This window comes from Notothenia rossii (genome assembly GCF_949606895.1).
Source record: "Notothenia rossii genome assembly, chromosome: 10".
Lineage (NCBI taxonomy): Eukaryota > Metazoa > Chordata > Actinopteri > Perciformes > Nototheniidae > Notothenia > Notothenia rossii.
The window spans coordinates 44,941,101-44,959,878 of record NC_136908.1 but is presented as its reverse complement, the minus strand read 5'-3'; the positions used below and the strand labels follow the sequence as shown (position 1 = coordinate 44,959,878).

At 40.3% G+C, this 18,778-nt stretch overlaps 1 protein-coding gene across 3 annotated transcripts in view; it reads right to left on the bottom strand.

Annotated features, from left to right (window-relative positions):
* ptpn12 (protein tyrosine phosphatase non-receptor type 12) overlaps positions 1-17,204 on the bottom strand; it is a 52,697-nt gene extending 35,493 nt beyond the window's left edge. For all 3 annotated transcript variants that reach the window (XM_079656349.1, XM_079656348.1, XM_079656350.1), the window contains exon 1: positions 16,630-17,204. In XM_079656349.1, the coding sequence (XP_079512475.1) occupies positions 16,630-16,731 (102 nt within the window). In that variant the 5' untranslated portion in view covers positions 16,732-17,204. The remainder of the gene's footprint in view (positions 1-16,629) is intronic.
* Positions 17,205-18,778: the final 1,574 nt, after the last annotated feature.

Genomic DNA, 18,778 nt, shown 5'->3' with positions numbered 1-18,778 from the left:
TGTGTGTGTGCACCGGAACGAACGACACTATCATAATATCTTCTGAAAACAAATGCCAGTCTTTTTTGGTTTTCCGTTTTTCAGTTTTTCCGAAAAAACACTGGTTATTTTTCTCGTTGTTAATATGTTTTGGATGCATATTGTTCTAGTATTTGTTCAGGCTGTTACATACAATTCGTCTCTGTTGCTACCTGCTGGTGAGTAAATATTAAAATCAGTTAAAATTGACAACCGGTCCGCGTTTTTTAAATGTATGTATGTATGTATCTGCCGGTCCTTGGCACAATAAAAGGTTGGGAACCTCTGGGTGAAATCACTTCCTTCCTCTTTCTGAGACAGTGAGGAAATTAGGCATCACTCTCACTCCCCTTCTCTCTAACGGTCTCTGAGAAAGTCAGCGTGGGTGTTGGGCTGCGTGAGCTCCGTGTGAGGAATGCCCCCCCCCCCCCCTATCTTCTCTGTGGCCCTGACTGTTACTGTGCCGGAGACACACAGTACATCCTGAGAACTCTCAGACACCAATCCTGTTCTTCCTGTCCCTGTTTCTCCTCTGTGCTTAAGCAGAGAGATAAAACAATACACACAGAGAGGAACGCAAAAAAAAACACAACAGGTATTTGTAATCCTACATAAATAAATATGAAAGCTGTGATGAAAATGTTTAAGAGGACATATTCTGCAGATCATTTTCATGTTCATATCAGTATGTAGTGTTTCTACTGGGACGTGTCTCCATGCTTTAATGTTCAAAAAGCTCTTTATTTTTCTCATAATGCCTGGCCTGGAGCACCTCTTTTCACCCTCTGTCTGAAACCAGAGCCCAGTCTGCTCTGATTGTTTAGCTGGCCGGCTCTGTTGTGATTGGTCAACTGCTTAGAGATGTCCCATCCCTTAGCCTATCACGTACAATGTGTTGGAGCACAAGCCAATAGAGGCGCTAGTGTTACATAGTGATGTCACTATGTGCCGTGTTTTTCTCCTCATCTTTATATAGAGAACGAGAGGTACACACACTGTGGGCGGCAACACAGCTGTGCCTGTGTGTGTGTGTGTGTGTGTGTGTGTGTGTGTGTGTGTGTGTGTGTGTGTGTGTGTGTGTGTGTGTGTGTGTGTGTGTGTGTGTGTGTGTGTGTGTGTGTGTGTGTGTGTGTGTGTGTAAATAGCATAAGAGAGCCTCTGGCCTCATTTGAATTACATTTCCAACAGGCCTGCTTCTGTGTTGGGCTAGAGCCCGGGAACACACACACACAGACACTAATACACACTTAAGACGCACAATGAGCAAGAGGAGGCAGGCAAGAGTGATTGGTGATGGTTTTTGATTCCCCCAACCCAAAAACACATTCTGCTGAGACTAACATGCACACATTGCTCTGTCTATAATGATGATGAGTGTTTTATCTTTGTAGCCAATTTCACTTCATTTACAGAAAACTGTAAAAACAAGTGGATTCTCCCTAAAGTCAATTCATTCTGACATTCTGTAGCACCTAATCAAGGATTTGTTTTGGCCCTGAATCAAAATACATGATAGACTGTGGCAGCTGCCATTTAGGAACAGATTTCCTGTTTTCACAAGCACACAACTTGTATAATCACGAGGTCAAACTGCAAAGGATTATCCACACAGAAGAAAACTAGGAAATAACAACTTTAGTACCTGGCTCAAAGACATTTCAGCCGTTATAAATCCAGGTGTACACCTTCCTCTCTCAATTCAGAGTAGCAAACCAACAAATGTTCGACTTCTAAATAAACAACAGCTTGTTTCAGTTGTCAGAAAATACAGGCCACACTGTCTGGTATCTGTTTAGCTGACTGATAAGGTTTAAAATAACATATTTGAATCAAATAATACATGCTATGCTTCCATGCTACTTTTCTTTGACGGATTGTGGAGATATTATATATGTATTTCAACTACCACAACTATTACATTACCCACAGGTATAGAGTATAATAGCTGGTAAGGAAACAAAACATGTAAAAAAGCTAGCAGTTTTTAATTTCTTCTTAAAGCAACAAAATGAATATTGAATGATTTGAAGCAGTTTGTGAATGCATCAGTGCAACCCTGTGGTTACTTTTAAATATAGAGGCTGGCTGTCATGGTATTTTCCAATTAACCAACTATTTCCATCCAAGCAAGTTGTATGACATTTTAGGCATTGTATACTTCAAATGTGGATTGGGTGGGTCTTAAGACTAACACTTTAATATTAGAACTATGGATGTGATCAATCTTGAAGCTTTGGTGACACATTTGGTATGTCATCAATTTTTTACACACACACACACACACACACACACACACACACACACACACACACACACACACACACACACACACACACACACACACACACACACACACACACACACACACACACACACACACACACACACACACACACACACACACACACACACACACACACACACACACACACAAAATAAAGCAGTGTGCAGCTCTGTAGCTTTTCTAAACAAACCGACAACATAGGTAACATGGAGAGGAAATAAGAAGAGAGTGGTGAAGAGGAGATCTGGAGTATTTGAGATAAACAAAAGTGATTTTTGGAGAAAGATGGGGAGAAGCAAAGCGGAAGAAAGAGGGACAGCCAAGGCTTTTAAGAGGCTCTTGGAAACTAAGCTAATGGATTCCTTTGGTCTATTCACATGCTCTCTTTACACACTCAGTCGCTTCGCACTAGCCTCTGCTCTGAATGGAGGGGGGGGGGGGGGCAGAGAAAGAAGGCAGAGATATGTAAACATACTTGTGTCCATCAGCGCCTCAAGTATACTCCTCTATTGGATTTGTTGCACAACAACTGGAACAACTCTTTCATTAAAGGAAAATAACGGTCATAAAAGATTAAATAGAAGAGGAGATTTATGGAGAGATGCTTTATTAGATGGTATAATTAAAAGTTCCTCTTTAACTTTATTAAAAGTTCATCTTGCCCTGCAACTAAAAGTCATTTCCAATTTCAGTTACTATGAGTCAAATATTCTATTATTTGATTGACATAAAAAAATCCTTTAAATAGAGCAAAGCCTCATTTTAGACAAGCTAGTAATTTTTTCATATCTGCTAAACTAGTGAGGAACCTTTAAATTGCTTTAAATACGTCAACTAACACTTTTTCTGTTAAGTTTAGATTTTGATGCTTGCATGATATAAATGTACACATGACATATGTCATAGGAAATACATTTATATCATAATGAAGACATATGAAAAGGTACAGAACAGAACAGGAAACAGAAGTTAGAAAACACTAGAAACCCGCATCAGGAAGTTTCTGATGGATAACTTTTCACACATTTGATGAAAGATCGCTCTGAAAGTGCCTACTCTGAACTGTTTTGGTTGCGTCTGCAAAACATGTGATATTCTAACAGCTGACGGACATGTGTTATCAAATGATGCTCACTTGCATTTTTGTCAAAAGTTCAAACTGTTTTTCTCAGGCCCCATGTGTGGTCAGCCCGGGTCGTCTACCATCAGTGGCTGTATTGAATTCCAGTACGATCTTGTTTTAAATGCATCACAACCTCGCTTCAGTGTTTTCAACTCTGTTTTGTCCTCATTAATTAAATCAAAAATTATTGAAATAATCAAAAATCTTTCTCAAACGGCTCCTTATCTTTGCACTAGGGCTGCTTGATTATGGCAAAAATCATAATCTCGATTATTTGGGTCAACAATTGTAATTGCGATTATTAAATGCGATTATTCATTGAATTATACGTTCAGGGTAATAAACTGAAAAACCAATACAAAATAAAATAAATTATACATTCATGTCTATATTTAAATAATTAATATCAAAATAATAAATACCAATACACAAGATCAACAAACATGTTGCAGTGCACTGTCACAACCTGAAAACTCCTTAACATATAGCCAACATTTTGGTAAAACATATTCAACACATTCCACTCACTCCACTGGGTCAATAATTGATATAACAATTATTAAAAACGATTATCCATTTACTTTGAAAACATCAATTTATTGGAGAAAAAACAGTTGAACAGTATGTTTTTAACAGTTGATTACCCTGAACTTTAAGTATAATTCAACTGGAAAAAAAAGTAATAATAATAAAAAATAATCATTTTATTTAGAAACGTTGTTTTCGTAATCGTTGCAAGCCATAATCGTAATCGTGATTAAAATATGATTAATTGAGCAGCCCTACTTTGCACTCTCTTTATTTTAACCTTTAACTCCCCTTCCGTTCCTTGTACCCTCTTACTTCCTATCAGTCAGAGACTAAAACAGCACAAATGCCAGTTTCCTGTGAACACTGCACTTCCACTGCCACACACACACATGGGCGTTGCCCCCAAAAAGCCCTGTGCAGACTTCATAGACCCCTCCAGGGTGCGACTGAGTCATGTGTGCTCGCAGACACATTTCTTCACAATGACTTGACACAAGCTAAAATGGGTGGAGGATGCCAGGGCAGTTACTGGGCACACAGAGCGAGACGGAATGGAAAAGAACATTAAAACAGAGAAAATACTATTAGAGGTAGAGGTAGTGTTAGAAATTAAAATCAATGTTTTAATGGGGAAATGTAGTTTAAACATGCCGTCAGTTTTAATGCTCTTTTATACTGAAAAACCAGAAATTCTTGTGCACAAGCAGTTAAGCTTTTATTCTGAAAATCCTTCATCTCCGGTTAGCATTTAGCATGTGGCTAATATACGATTTCCTGAAGAGGTGAATTTAGTAGCGAAATGAGAGAGTGGTGCAAACCGAAGCCTACTGATTTAACACTACAACTATAGATGTCGAGATACTACCATGCTGAATATTAAATGAAGGTACAGTTTATTTGAATACATTATTGTTTACAGACGAGAGTAGCATGTGACAACATCCGGAATGACCGGAAACCAAACGAGCCGAGAAGTATTGTTTAGAGTATTGATTACAGCGTTTAGAATGTGTTAAATGAAAAGTGATGAAAGAGAATATGAGGAGAAACGGCGTGTTGAGCATATATTGAATGTGAAAAGAACCTATCCTCTGTTTAAATGCAATAACGGACATTGGAGACGAGGCGAGCCGGCTGGCGGGGAGGAGCCAGCAGACGATATATAAACAGCACCGGAGGAGAGATCCAGGCTCTTCTCTTCCCTAACGAGGAGAGCCAGATCACAGCTGTTTTTCTGCCGGAACAATATTCTGTCTGTAACACTACCGCCCCTTTTTGAATTAAAGTACCCAATTGAACTTTCACAGAGACTCCATTTAGTCTCCTATTTTAAAGCTTCTCTCCTGGTCGGGAGAATAACGAACACAGTTAACAGTAGGCAGAGAGTAAAAATAGATGTAGTTGTTAGTGGGTCTAACCTACTTTCTGTCTCCTGGCTGAGTTAGTCAGCGGTGCTGTACTTCCCTAGCACGCTGAATAATTCACACAAACAAACACAGAGAAAGACATTCTCCTGCTTCAGCAGAGGGCACTGATTGGCAGAAAATATGCCTTCTTGCACAAGCATTGGGGGAACAGATTTGTGGCCAGGAAATGTTGGTGTAGTGGCAGAGAGGCAGTACTGACAGTCACCTTCCACACCCCCACCCTAATACCTAATGTGTAGGTGCCGGTGCAGCAAACAGCCAGATAGCTTAGCTTAGTATAAAGACTGGAAACAAGCTGAGCATGCAGGAAGTTACTTCTTGATGACAATTAAAAAAGACCCCCCCCCCCCCTCCCCTGTTAAACTCTAACCTGAGTCTTAACCCTTCTGCTTTTTTACTAATTATACAAACTAGATATCATTTGTAAATGAGGTGTACTTATAGATGGATTTTGATATTTTCAGTCAGAGTAAAGCCAGCGGTTTCCACTTTGTCCAGTTTTAAGCTAAACTGCAGTATTAATCTTGTGATCAAACTGTTTCCCATAGTGTTTTGTATATTTGTGGCATGACATTTATTTGACCATCCCATGTGCCTAGCGTTTGTAACAGTTCAAAAGAGGTGAATAATTGAGCTCAATCAAAAAGGAAATAACATGAAACCGCACCCTGACCTTAAGCACGAGTCAGGGGGTCCGGGATTGAGTGTGTGCGTGCGTGCCAGACCTCCGCTTTTAGCCGAAGTACCTGACAAAGATCATGTTGGAGGAGGCTTCAGATGCCAAGGATAATATATTCACATGTACACACCAGAGTTCCCGTTAGAATATTTCAAAATGTCCTTTAAAGTTTAAATCTTCCGGACAAAATTAAAAAAGTGCCGATCAAAGGTCTTCTTTGTTATTTATTGAGCTTTAAAACAAATAGATGTTATTCAATATTAAACAAACTAATTATAGTAGATTAACTATTCAAAAGTGTACAGTAACTTACAATAATACGGGAATAATAGACGGAGTGCTCTCTCCCTCTCCTGACAGCCTGCCAGTATTATGCAGCTGGTGGATCCAGTAATGAGTGACCCGACAGTAAAACTAAACATATCTATAACTAGTTTAGGTAGTTTGAGAGGTAATTCAAATAGCTACGTGTGATATTCTAACCTGAAGTGTGTGTTTTGTTCCGCTCACCGCTGCAGGTGATCATGCAGAGCTGCGTGTCGACTCGTCAGCAGCAGCTGATCTCTCTCTCCCTTCAGATTAGACTTTACTCGCGTTATGTCCATATCGATCAGATCTAGATAGTTCTAGCTAATGATAGGACTACCTGCTTATTAAAAGACACCTAAACAATAAGCGTAGCTATGCAACCGGGTGAGGCCGCAAAGTATAGCGCAGCATTATGCATTTGTTTACAATACATGCCCACCGGAACCCCGAGGCATTAGCAACAGATCAACGCACAATCAACGCACAATCAACCCATACAGGACATCTCTTTCTCCATATTATAGACCCTCCAGAAAAACGCAATTCTGTGATCGCAGAATTTACCGCATAATCAGCAAAATGGCGCAGATTTCTAAAAGGCCGCATATTTATCAAAAGGCCGCATAATCCCCGCATTTTTCCACACAAAATTGAGAAAAAAAAAGTTAACTCGTCTTGAGCTCGCGCATCACAGAATGTAAACAACACTGTATAGAGTGAACGTGTGGAGCTCACACGATAGAGAAAACATCAAGATGAAAATATCTAATCCATCTCATTTACCGACGAACATTTCTACTAAAGACCGGGCAAAAAGTGGGGGGAAACTATTCTGCACCCCGTGCAACTGTGTGTTGGAGCATAAGAGAAAATCGATGGTGACGACCCACTTTGATTCATTCAAACATTTGAAAATGCTTTCTGCTGCCGCGGACAAGAAAGCCAAACAACTCAAGTTCACGAGGCATCAAACTCCAAAACCCTTTCGATGGCTACAAGAAACGAAGTGAGTAGCCTACAAGATTGAAGCTGCAGATAATGAACGAGTAAATGAAAACAGAATGAGGCGGAGAAGTGTGTGTGTGTGTGTGTGTGTGTGTGTGTGTGTGTGTGTGTGTGTGTGTGTGTGTGTGTGTGTGTGTGTGTGTGTGTGTGTGTGTGTGTGTGTGTGTGTGTGTGTGTGTGTGTGTGTGTGTGTGTGTGTGTGTGTGTGTGTGTGTGTGTGTGTGTGTGTGTGTGCGCGCGCGAGATTAAAATAGCGCAATTGCTTTTACAATAAATAAACATTGAATGTGTTTAATTGAATAGTAAAGGGGTTTAACGTTAGTGGCAGGTTGTGTGTGAGAGAGAATAAATAAGACAGCCCAATATTTTAAAAAAAATCGATAATTTTTTCCCGCATATTTCGCAACTTCACGCAGTTTCACCGCATAAAATCACATAAAACCCTGCATGTTTAATCGCATAATCAAGGAATTTAGCCCGCATAATCAAGGATTTTTGCCCGCGTTTTTCTGGATGGTCTAATATTAAGTGTTAGACGTTAGAATTGACTATTCTTGTCTGTCACATACTATTCTTGTCTGTCACATAAGTGGCGCAACTGATGCGGTATTGGCTAAGGGGAAATTATTTTGACCGGACAGATTTAGATTTCCACTTTGTTGGCTACTGGCCAATATAGGTCAATGGGGCAGTGATATCATGAGTAGACACACACACAGATTTTTTTCTTGCCGATCAAATGTCCAGAAATAATTTATTTAACCTGACAAATTTGAAACTTACCGGTCATGTTTCAATAATGATAATAAGAATTGTGTAGCAGAGTTTCCGTTAGCAGGTAATTAACGGACTTTGACCGGATATACTGATGTTTAAAACTCAGTTAATGGGAGTCATTTTTATATTGCTTCAGTTTGTAATCGTAATAGATTGAAAAGTTCAGATTCCTTTTTCAATAAATGATGCGCTTCCACAAACAAGAAACAACATAATTATTACATTCATTGCATTTAGCTGACGCTTTTATCCAAAGCGACTTACAATAAGTACATTCGACCAGGAAGATACAAACTTGAAGAAAACAGAATCATATAAGTACATCAGGTATATAGAGCCAAACGTTTCAAGTGCTACTCAACTGGCTTTAGATAAGCCAGTCCTTTATTAGTATTTAAGTGCTCTGTTAGCAGTTCTTTGTTAGTAATTCTATCGCTCGAAGTGGAGTCGAAAGAGATGAGTTTTCAGTCTGCGCCAGAAGATGTGCAAGCTATCTGCTGTCCTGATTTGGGAGTTCATTCCACCATTTTGGAGCCAGTATAGCAAACCCACATTCAAACAAACTACTAATAGTAGATAAAGTACATTATTCAAAAGTTTACATTAACTTTGGATAATAACACGGGAGTAACGGATCCTCTCTTTTCCTGTCTCCCTCCCTCTCTCCTGACAGCCCGTCTGTTTCTCGTGCAGCTCGCTAAACCGTGGGCGGGGCTTCAGGTGATCATGCAGAGCTGCATGTCTCCGTCAGACTCAGCAGCTGATCTCTGATCTCTCTCTCTCGCGTCCGGTTATACTTCACTCGCGTTTATGTCCATATCGATCAGATCCAGCTCTCCTGATCGGCCTTTATAGAGAGCACCGATCAAACTATTAAGAGTGAATATCGGACGATAATGATCGGCGGCCAATCGATCGGAGCATCCCTTATTATCACCGGACATTTTGACCGGCAGGTTTTGAATTTACCGGTTTTTAATAAATGTTACCAGCTAAAAAAACGGTAATTATACCGAATATCACAATACGACACAAAAGGTAGAAAATGTGGTTTTGAATAAAAAAATAATATATGCATCATCCTTATTAGGTTTAATGTGGTTTTGATTGCTCACGCATCTGATGGCAGTTTGTGTTTGGTCAGCAGTACAGTCACACCGACAGCAGGAAGCACCTGGCCTGAACTAAAAGCATTCAACAAGCCAATTAACAGCAACCACCCTCACTTTTGGGAGCCAACTTCCTGCAGGACCTCAAATCTCAGCCTTGCGTTTACAGTAGACATACAGTACGCAAGACAAAACAAAGTGGAAAAATAAATAAAATCATGAGGAAAGGCAAAGAAGGGAAAGAGATGGAGGAGTTACCATCACAACACAGTGCTAACACACACATTTACAATATCTGCATAACTCAGTGTCCTGGAGTAACACACTGAGTAACACACTGAACCCCTGTAGTGCTATTCTGCAGCTGACCGCCATGTGACTTTCCCTGTGAACATCAGAATGATATCATTTTCACAGCGGGACCTCCCCTTCCTCTTCACCATCAACTGTTTCTCTGGAAGTAGCTTGAAAAACCCTCAACCTCACTGTACAAAATATATGGATACTATCAACTGGGACGTAATAACTGAAAGCACAGTTTGCCATGTTTGCATTTCAGTTCAAATTGGTGCCTCCTCTGCCATATCGAGCAAACTATTTCCCGCTGTGCAGCTCGGCCTGCTGCAGGAAGCAGATGTGGACAAACCGCGTATAATCCCAATCATCTGGGACAGGAGCTCATTGTGTGTTTAGTGTGTGCTTAGTGTTTGTGTGCATGTATTAATCACTTCCCTGATATTCAGAGCCCTCACCGGGGGTCAACCTGTCCTCACAAGCATGATTCTGCCTGTGTGACGCTCTACATCTCTCACTCTTATGTGAGCCTCGTCTGGACTAACGTGGGTGCATCCATTTTGCCTTTCTGTGTTTATTTACTGATATTATAAATCATTTAATACACTACTGGTGTAGTTTCCTGTCCAACTCAAGGACGCACAGATGCTGCTGACATGTTTGGGTGTAAGTGATGTGTGTGAGTTTCCATAGTAAAGATGGCTCCTCAATGAAGCACACATTACACGCACACACACAATATTACTGCCGAATGTCCTGATTGAAGTGCGTGCTCTCTTATCTTGATCAATAACGTTTCTCGGCCTTATCGGTGGGTCAGCTATCTTTCATGTAAACTTCACATGGTGTGTGTGTGTGTGTGTGTATATGTATGTGTGTGCGTGCGTGTGCGTGTGTGTGTGTGGCTTTACATTGTAAAGCCTCACACACACATACATACACACACTTACTCCAGAGTGGAAATATTGCTTGGCGTCTCTTCTGAGAAACACCCAGCTCGGGGGCATAATAATGGTTTCTGGTTTAAGCCGTGGGAGGGGGGGCGGAGGGAGAAGGAGGATGTGACACCAGAGGATATTGGGAAGTCTTGTTCCAGTAACATAAGGCAGGCTTACAGTCGTTGCCACACACACACACATACACTAACAAAAACAGCAGCCGACCCCCTGCTGTGTACCCCCTTACGCCCACGCACACAAACAAGCTAATAAAAGCACAGAGCCGCACAAACACCCACCAGGTTTCTCATTTTTTCGCCAACGATGGAAGCTGGCTGAGCCAAAGGCATGTCAGAAATTAGTTAAGGCTCCATCCTCTTAAAGTCCAAATGAATTACATTTAATCCCCTGTTTGTCAAAATCCCAAAGCTATTTATTATATGAAAAAAAAGGTGTGAATCTTCATATTATAGGGGCTCAAAACTGAATCATTTTAGGTCATTGTATAATAAATAAAATGGTTTTTCTATTATCAAATATTTGGCAACCAAGTCATCCATTAGCTTTTAAACGTTGTAGCTCCGTTTATGCTGCCACTAAACTACCATGCTGTTAAAGGAAGATGGGGTTCTTGCATCCCTGACCAGCAAGAGGGTTTGTGTGTGTGATTGTACAACGTGTGCTCCAGGCTCACACACACACACACACACACACACACACACACAATGGAGAACTTAGTTTTCTTTGCTCTCTTTTTCCATTTTGTAAATGGTAAAGGATATTTGGTTTGTTCTAAGTGGAGATGTAAGAGGTCTTTATCCATAGTCAGTGTCTTATAGACAGTAGATGTGGTCGGCAGGATTCAGTTTGGAGACACAGACATGAGTTACAGCTTATTTACTTTTCTTGCCCCCACCTCTGAGTGTGTTATGTCTGCCCGACAGGACACATGTTTTGAGAAGCGTGTTTGCACTTTTTCGCTTTCTTTGATGTGCTGCTTGGGAGTAATCTGCGCACAAAGGTGGGGCACGAACACACACACACACACACACACACTGAGGCTGATCTCCAATGTCTAAACCCTGTCTAGACTACAAAGTCGAGCCCAGTGTTCCTAATAGCAGGAACGTGTGTGTTTATGCCAGCGTATTTAGAAACAATAGTACAGGTAACACATGCCAGACTGATTTCCTGTATATAATCTGATCCTTTTACATCTTCCACATTAAAACACTTGGTAGCTACATTTGCTGAACCTGTGAGAGGATTCTTACACCTCTATAGGACACTTCAAGTATCTCCTGCTATCTAATATATAGCATGCAATATCCAGGCATCTGTTCATAAGCAGACGTCTGTTTCTATGCAATATGGGAGCACATGAACAGACGCCAAAATGGCAATGTGTTTAAAGAAATGTGTTCTCAGGTCCATTATTGACAACAAATTAGATTTTGGATTAGTTCAATGTTGTGTATCCTGTGATAAGACATACAGTATCAAATATAAGAAATGTCCCACTGCCAGGGTTTGCATATCAACTGGGGACAACCCTGCAAAGATGTCAAACGTGGTCAACAGTGTGAGGATTTTGGATACAAGTAATAGCAGGTTTCTGTCAGGCTGTATGGTGGCCTAGCAGATACAGAGATGTCCCATAACACAGAGGTCCCAATCCCAATCCCTGCAGTTTGTATGTCCTCAAGCTCAACTCTAAAGACATATACAATAAATTAACTACATTATCAAAACGTGACCCTACATGAAAGACCACCAGCGTCCCTAAATTGCTTCTCTCTCTTGCTTCTCTCTCTTTGCCCTAATTGAGGACAAATAGAGAGAATGAATGTGCCCACAGGAAGTGACATCAAACCTGAAGGGCGAAATACTGCCTTCACAACAGCAGCAGTTGTCTCTGTGCAGAATGTGTGGATCTGCATTCACAAACCCGAATTATGAGTCAGCAACATGAGTTTAGAATTAGACCCTCCAGAAAAACGCGGGCTAAAATCCTTGATTATGCGATTAAACATGCAGGGTTTTTATGTGATTTTATGCGGTGAAATTGCGGGAACTTGCGAATTATGCGGAAAGTTGCAAAAAATAATAGATTTAATAACAATAATAATAATAGATTTTTAAAAATGTTTTGGGCTGTCTTATTTATTCTCTCACACACAACCTGCCACTAACGTTAAACCCCTTTTCCTGTTAACATCAGACTGACACTTTATTTTGTATTATTTTACTGATATATTTTACCTGTCATCTTACTTTGTCAGTTTTCGGTTCAAAATAAGTGTTTACTGGCCACAATCACACAACAAATGTGTGTTTTGGTGGCACAGTTGCCCTTTGCCCACAATTATTTCTGACCCTGATTCTGGTTGTTTATATTGTTTCTTTTTGAGCAATGAGCAAGTATTCCCCAAATATTTTATCTTCTTTTAAAATCTTCTCTGGATGGGTCCATAACAATGCCCCTGTAACGGGCTACTTGCACACACAAAAAACTCGGTCCTCACTTACATAAGCGCACTAATAGCTGGTTTGGAAAGTCGTGGGTTGACAGAGCTGGTTGATAACTACCCTTGTAAAACAAGTCAGATTGCCATTGTTTGTTTTGTGAACAGCGAATGCATAGATGTTCCAATGATGCAGAACCTGCGTTATAAGACACACTTCGACAGTACATATTACCGTTCATCCCTTTTGTATCCCCTTGAATGAAGCCATTATCATCAGACCAGATTGGTTTAAATGATCATAGTGTTTGTTTTGCTGATTACAAGCTGCATGATATCATTGCTGAAGCTTAAATCTCTAAATCCACCAATGTAGTTATTTCGATTACTAAAACACCAGGATTATGTCTCCTTACACTTCATGGAACACTCCGATGTCATCGCAACACATGCACCAGTATGTGCCGTGTAATGAGATCAGCCGTCTCCATATGAATGTTGCTAAACAAAATTCTTTATAATTAACAACACCCTGTAATAAAAGAGACTGTTTAAATGGGTCGCAATTGTTTTTTAAAGGACACATTTGGGTGCCAGAAATGAAGTGTTCTTGTTTCATGAAGAAGCTGCAGAAGAAGAACCAACAAGGCAAATAATCGGACTTGTTGCCTTCGCAGAGCACTGTAATTATGCTTATAAAACACTTTCTATATATAAACAACAATAGGCAGTTAAAGTGGGTGTTATGTCAGGGTGTTCTGGTGACTCAGTGTGCAAAGGAGCACACCCCATGCGCTTGTGGTGTTGTGAGTTTGACTCCAGCTATTGAAAGCTTCACTTAAGGCTTGAAATTGGTACTACAGAGCGGCAGCGACCAGCTAAAGCATTGAATTATGTTGCCTGTGGCTGATGAGCAATTTTAAATTGTGCTCGGTACACTGGCGCAGACACAACCCGCCTGTTCTCTATCAGAACAACATTTCTGGTCTACAGACCGGTTCAGTAGGCTGAATAATGTAGGTGCTACTTTAAATTCACTACCAGATCCTTGAAGCTCCATAAAATAAATACCATAAAGCTGACACTCCACAAAATAACTTAAAGGGGACCTATCATGCAAAATGCACTTTTGTACGTCTTTTATACATGAATATGTGTCCCCGGTGTGTCAGGGAACTCACCAAGTGAGCTCCATACCCAAATCTCTAAAAACGGGGCTGCAACGGAGCTGATTATTATTTGAATTGTTCTGACGTCAGAAAAGGGGTGCTCCGCCTATGGGCAACTCTCCACCTATCAGGGGAATGAGAGACCGCTCGAAAGCGCTGGAGACGCTGTAGTACATATGCCAGGCCTGTAAGTGGCGCTGTAATCTGCCACAAAAGCAGAATCAGGCCTTGCAAAAACAGGGCTGGAAAAGAACAAATAGAGCGAAATGAGGCATGGCTAAAATGCATGATCTGTTTGGTATTTTGAAAAAAAAACTTCACAGACATGTTTTATATAGGTATGGCCCTACAATATATGTTTCAAATATAGCATGATAGGTCCACTTTAATTACTGTGAATACCCAGATTTAAGAAATACTTCTAATTGGAGCACATACATTACTTCTTCACATCAGCTGTTTAATGGTCATGTTACTGCCTAAAGGGATGAGCGCTAGGGCTCACAGAAACTCATTGTAGAAGGGAATTACTGAGTTTCATGCCAATAAAACGTATTGAAAAGAAATTGAACAGATATCACATGAAGAGTTAAGGCGTGACAAGCAGTGATGTCATAAAGTTTGAAAAGCGGGTATCTGATTAAAAAGCGGGGGCTGACGGGATGTTTTCTTGGGAAAATTGACATTAAGAAGTCTTAGGAAATTAACTGTCAGCCAATACAAATGCATGCTTAATATCAGTTTAAGCAAATGTACAACTACTAGATAATTATTCCAACTAAATGGCTATAGCATAAAGTTAAATAATAATTTGTTTTTTCTCATCACATGCACTTCCTCAATACCTCTCACAGCCCGACGCCCTGCATGGTCTGGTCTTAACGCAACCCTCGCTTCCTCCCAGTTTTATGAAACACTTGCTCGAAGCACAGGACAGGTCATGTTATCAGCCCACAAATGGACAAATATTCACACACTTCCTTACTTGTGAATCTGCTATGCTATGTAACAAATGTCCTGACAAATGGTGTAACTGTTATCCAAAGTGTGCAGAGGTGTCTATAGAGCTGTAGTTTTAAAGCCAGAACAAAATGTTATGAAATGGGCCAAGAAAGAATGTTGCAAGCTCCAGCAAGCAGCTTGGATGAAGTAGGGAAGTAAGGAGAACGAAGTGTGTGTGCAAATGTAGGCAGAAAGAAGAAAAAGTTCTGAAACTGATTAGCCTCTTTTTCAAGGAGAACAAACACTTCCCTTGCTTGAAACATTAAATGTATCATAAAGGAAAACTAAACCTACAATCTGCCACTACAACTAATTCAAATGAACAAAGGCTTATTGTATCTGAACATTTAATGAAGGTTAGATTCACAAATTAAATCCCCTCAGTTAGGACAACATTTTCTCACATCAATCAGCCATTAAAACAAAATGACCACATGAGGTTGCAAATATCTCAGCAATTTCACAAGCCTGGGACTAGCCCTCTTTGGGGGTCAGAGTTGGGCCACAACAACATCCAGTGATGCAAGGTGGGTAAACTTATGACTGCAGGTCAGCAGCGGTCATCATAAGGCTAACTTAATGTTACTTTAACAACAAATGTCTCTATTTCACCTCAAAAGGGCCTTTCCACGTGTAACTAGAGTAACACAATACCTTAAAATATGCTTTATAATTTGAGCTATGCGCCTTACACTTATTAGCCAGTTTTTGTAGGTACATATAGCCAGTCTAATGCAACACCCCTCACAAAGGCTAGACTACTCAGTTTAGTTTGAATGACCCTTATTGTCATTTAAGAGGCTGCAGAATGTAGTACATTTGATTGCATTGCAATATATCTCTAATACGTTGCACATCATTTTATCAATGAGTGTAATAAACTGGCAAGACTATATTTCACAAACGTTGGTTTAACAGGCTTTAGGTGGATTTGTCTACAACTGCAGTACATATCTGCTCAAAACTACTACTTTGAGCAATCATACCTAACTTATTTCATAGAGAAAAGACCATAACAAAACTGTCCACAGGACGCACCATAAGGGATAATACATCCTGCTAAGTAAGGACAATGAATCATGCACTGTATCTTAACAGTCAGGCATGGCTATCAGACATAAGCCACAATAACACTTTAGGGCAGCATTCACTGATAGGCTAAGCTATCCAACAAAGCAATGTATAAAATGAGCCCAGGGGTTGGAGGGTGAATGTGTGTTGGTTAGCTGTTGTCTGTTGCATTTTAAAGAAACAGGAGCCGGTGGTCTGTGGTTTGGGAGACAATGCTAGGCCGCCATGTAAAGACTGGAAATGGGAGGAAAAGGAAGAGAGCAGTGTGGCCGCCCCTGCCTCACCTCCTGGGGGAGACAGGGAACGGGGAGGGGGTGGGATATTGAGGGTACGTGTGGAGGAAAATGTGGACATTATGGGGGAGGGAGGTTTGGTTGAGATATATAGAGGTGAAGGAGGCTAGGTAAGCTCATGTAATTGTAACCCACCATAAAGTCGCTGCCGAAGTTGTCCTCTCCCCTCTCCTCGTCCCCCTCGCTCATGGCCTTCACCCTCTGGATAAACTTTCTCAGGATGCCGGCTTGGTCCATCCTTCAGTCCTCTTGTAACGTATCCTTTTCCTTTTAAAAAAACAACCTCCCGAAGTAGCAAGGGGGGCAGAAAATTCAAAAAATAAAACAACAAAAGATGGACACAAGGGAACGGGAGGAGGGGGGGAATAAATAAAAAATAAATAGGCTTCACGGATCTTCCCAGAGAGTCATCGTCGGTTCATAACACAACACCTTTTTTTATTATCGCCCCATGTTGTTTCTCCCTTCTTTCTTCTGGGCTGTTTCACGGTAACGGTAAGTCCCAGAGAAAGGCAGTAGCGGTCGGGGTTTCACGTCTAGGAACAAGTTAACAACCGAGGCGTCACATAAACTGTGAACCCTTGGCTCAGTAGGAAAAGAAAAATTAAGGAAAAATACAAAAATCCCAGGTCTGGTCAGTCTATCTACCCCTCCCTGTCTACCTCGGTTGCCACATTCACACACTGCTGCTCGTTATTTGCTACTGGGGAACATCCGGACTGGGCAAAGCCGAAGGAGAACAAGGCCCTCCCCTTCCAGCATATAACGATCTGTAATTGGATAATTTACACAAGAGCTCAGAATCCCATTGGCTAGCATGGATGTAGCTCCACAAAAGAGCCACGTCTGATTGGATACAATGTATGCCTGTCATCTTGACGCTATTCACTGTAAAATAAATACAACGAAATATGATTTACAGTAAGTCTAATACTGTAATGTATATTGATTATGTCCATTGTGTAGTTATACTAATTACATACAGTAATCTGTAAGTTTATTTCAGACTTTCACTTGAGATATGTATTTTATAGCTTGAGTATTCATACTGCCAAGTTTGTGATAATGGGTTGTGAGTGTATGTAAGCTTTTTAAACACAACTAGCAACTGGATGTATCAAGGACAAATTCTTACCTTTCAACAGTTTATACTCAAATATAAAAAGTTGTGTAAAACTCGAAACATATTTGCATTTTCTTGTTATGCCAATAAAACATATTTTGCTTTTGTATTTTGTGTGAAACATGCTGTTCATTGTTTAGGCTCTATAACTTTATACTATAATAAGAGTGGATATATTGTTTAATATAGGCCTACATATGTTTTTGTTACCTTTTTTGTTATATGATGGTTTTAAACCTGCCCATGTTGTGATTTAAACTGCTGTAATAAGGGGAAAAACTTCATACTCTTACATTCAATGTAATTTATTTTTAAAAATTTGCTTACACAAGCGTTAAAATGTCCCATAATAAGTCATGAGAGAGAGGTAGAGTGAAGAAGCAGCTGACAGCCTAAAGGGTCAGATATATAATCTGGATTAAAATACGACCAGAAATAGAAACACATTATCATGAATCATTTCCACTAATGTTCAGTGTGTGTGTGTGTGTGTGTGTGTGTGTGTGTGTGTGTGTGTGTGTGTGTGTGTGTGTGTGTGTGTGTGTGTGTGTGTGTGTGTGTGTGTGTGTGTGTGTGTGTGTGTGTGTGTGTGTGTGTGTGTGTGTGTGTGTGTGTGTGTGTGTGTGTGTGTGTGTCAAATATGTTGAGTTATATTCTACATTTATCAATGTTTCATAATGCTAATTTGGAGCATCCAGCTCATTTATATAAAATGACAAAAAGGAAAGACAAAGTTGCTGGGATGGAGAGAAGACGATAAAAGAGAACATGATAAATTAGTATTCTGAAAAGAGCTGTTTGGGGGAAAGGAACTCAATAGACACTTATGCATGATTGACCGTCTTCCAATAAACAACAAACACACACAGAAGGGGATTGAGTGGCATTGTTTTCCTTTAGTTCTACCAGCGACAACAAACAGACCGTCCATTCAGTCTGAGGAAGAGAGAGAAGGAGCAGGACGCCATCACTGAGCCAACAAGCTCTCACACACAGACTGCTTTCTGTTGCTCTTGTCTTTAAGATGATTTGCTTGTTATCCTCAGTAAATCTTTTTTTGTTTTATTTTCTGTGAAGCTTCTCCTCTCCCAGAAGGAAAAGTTGGTTTTCATGTCTGATAACAGCATTTATAATTGTTTTGCTCTCGTCTGTGCCTCTCTT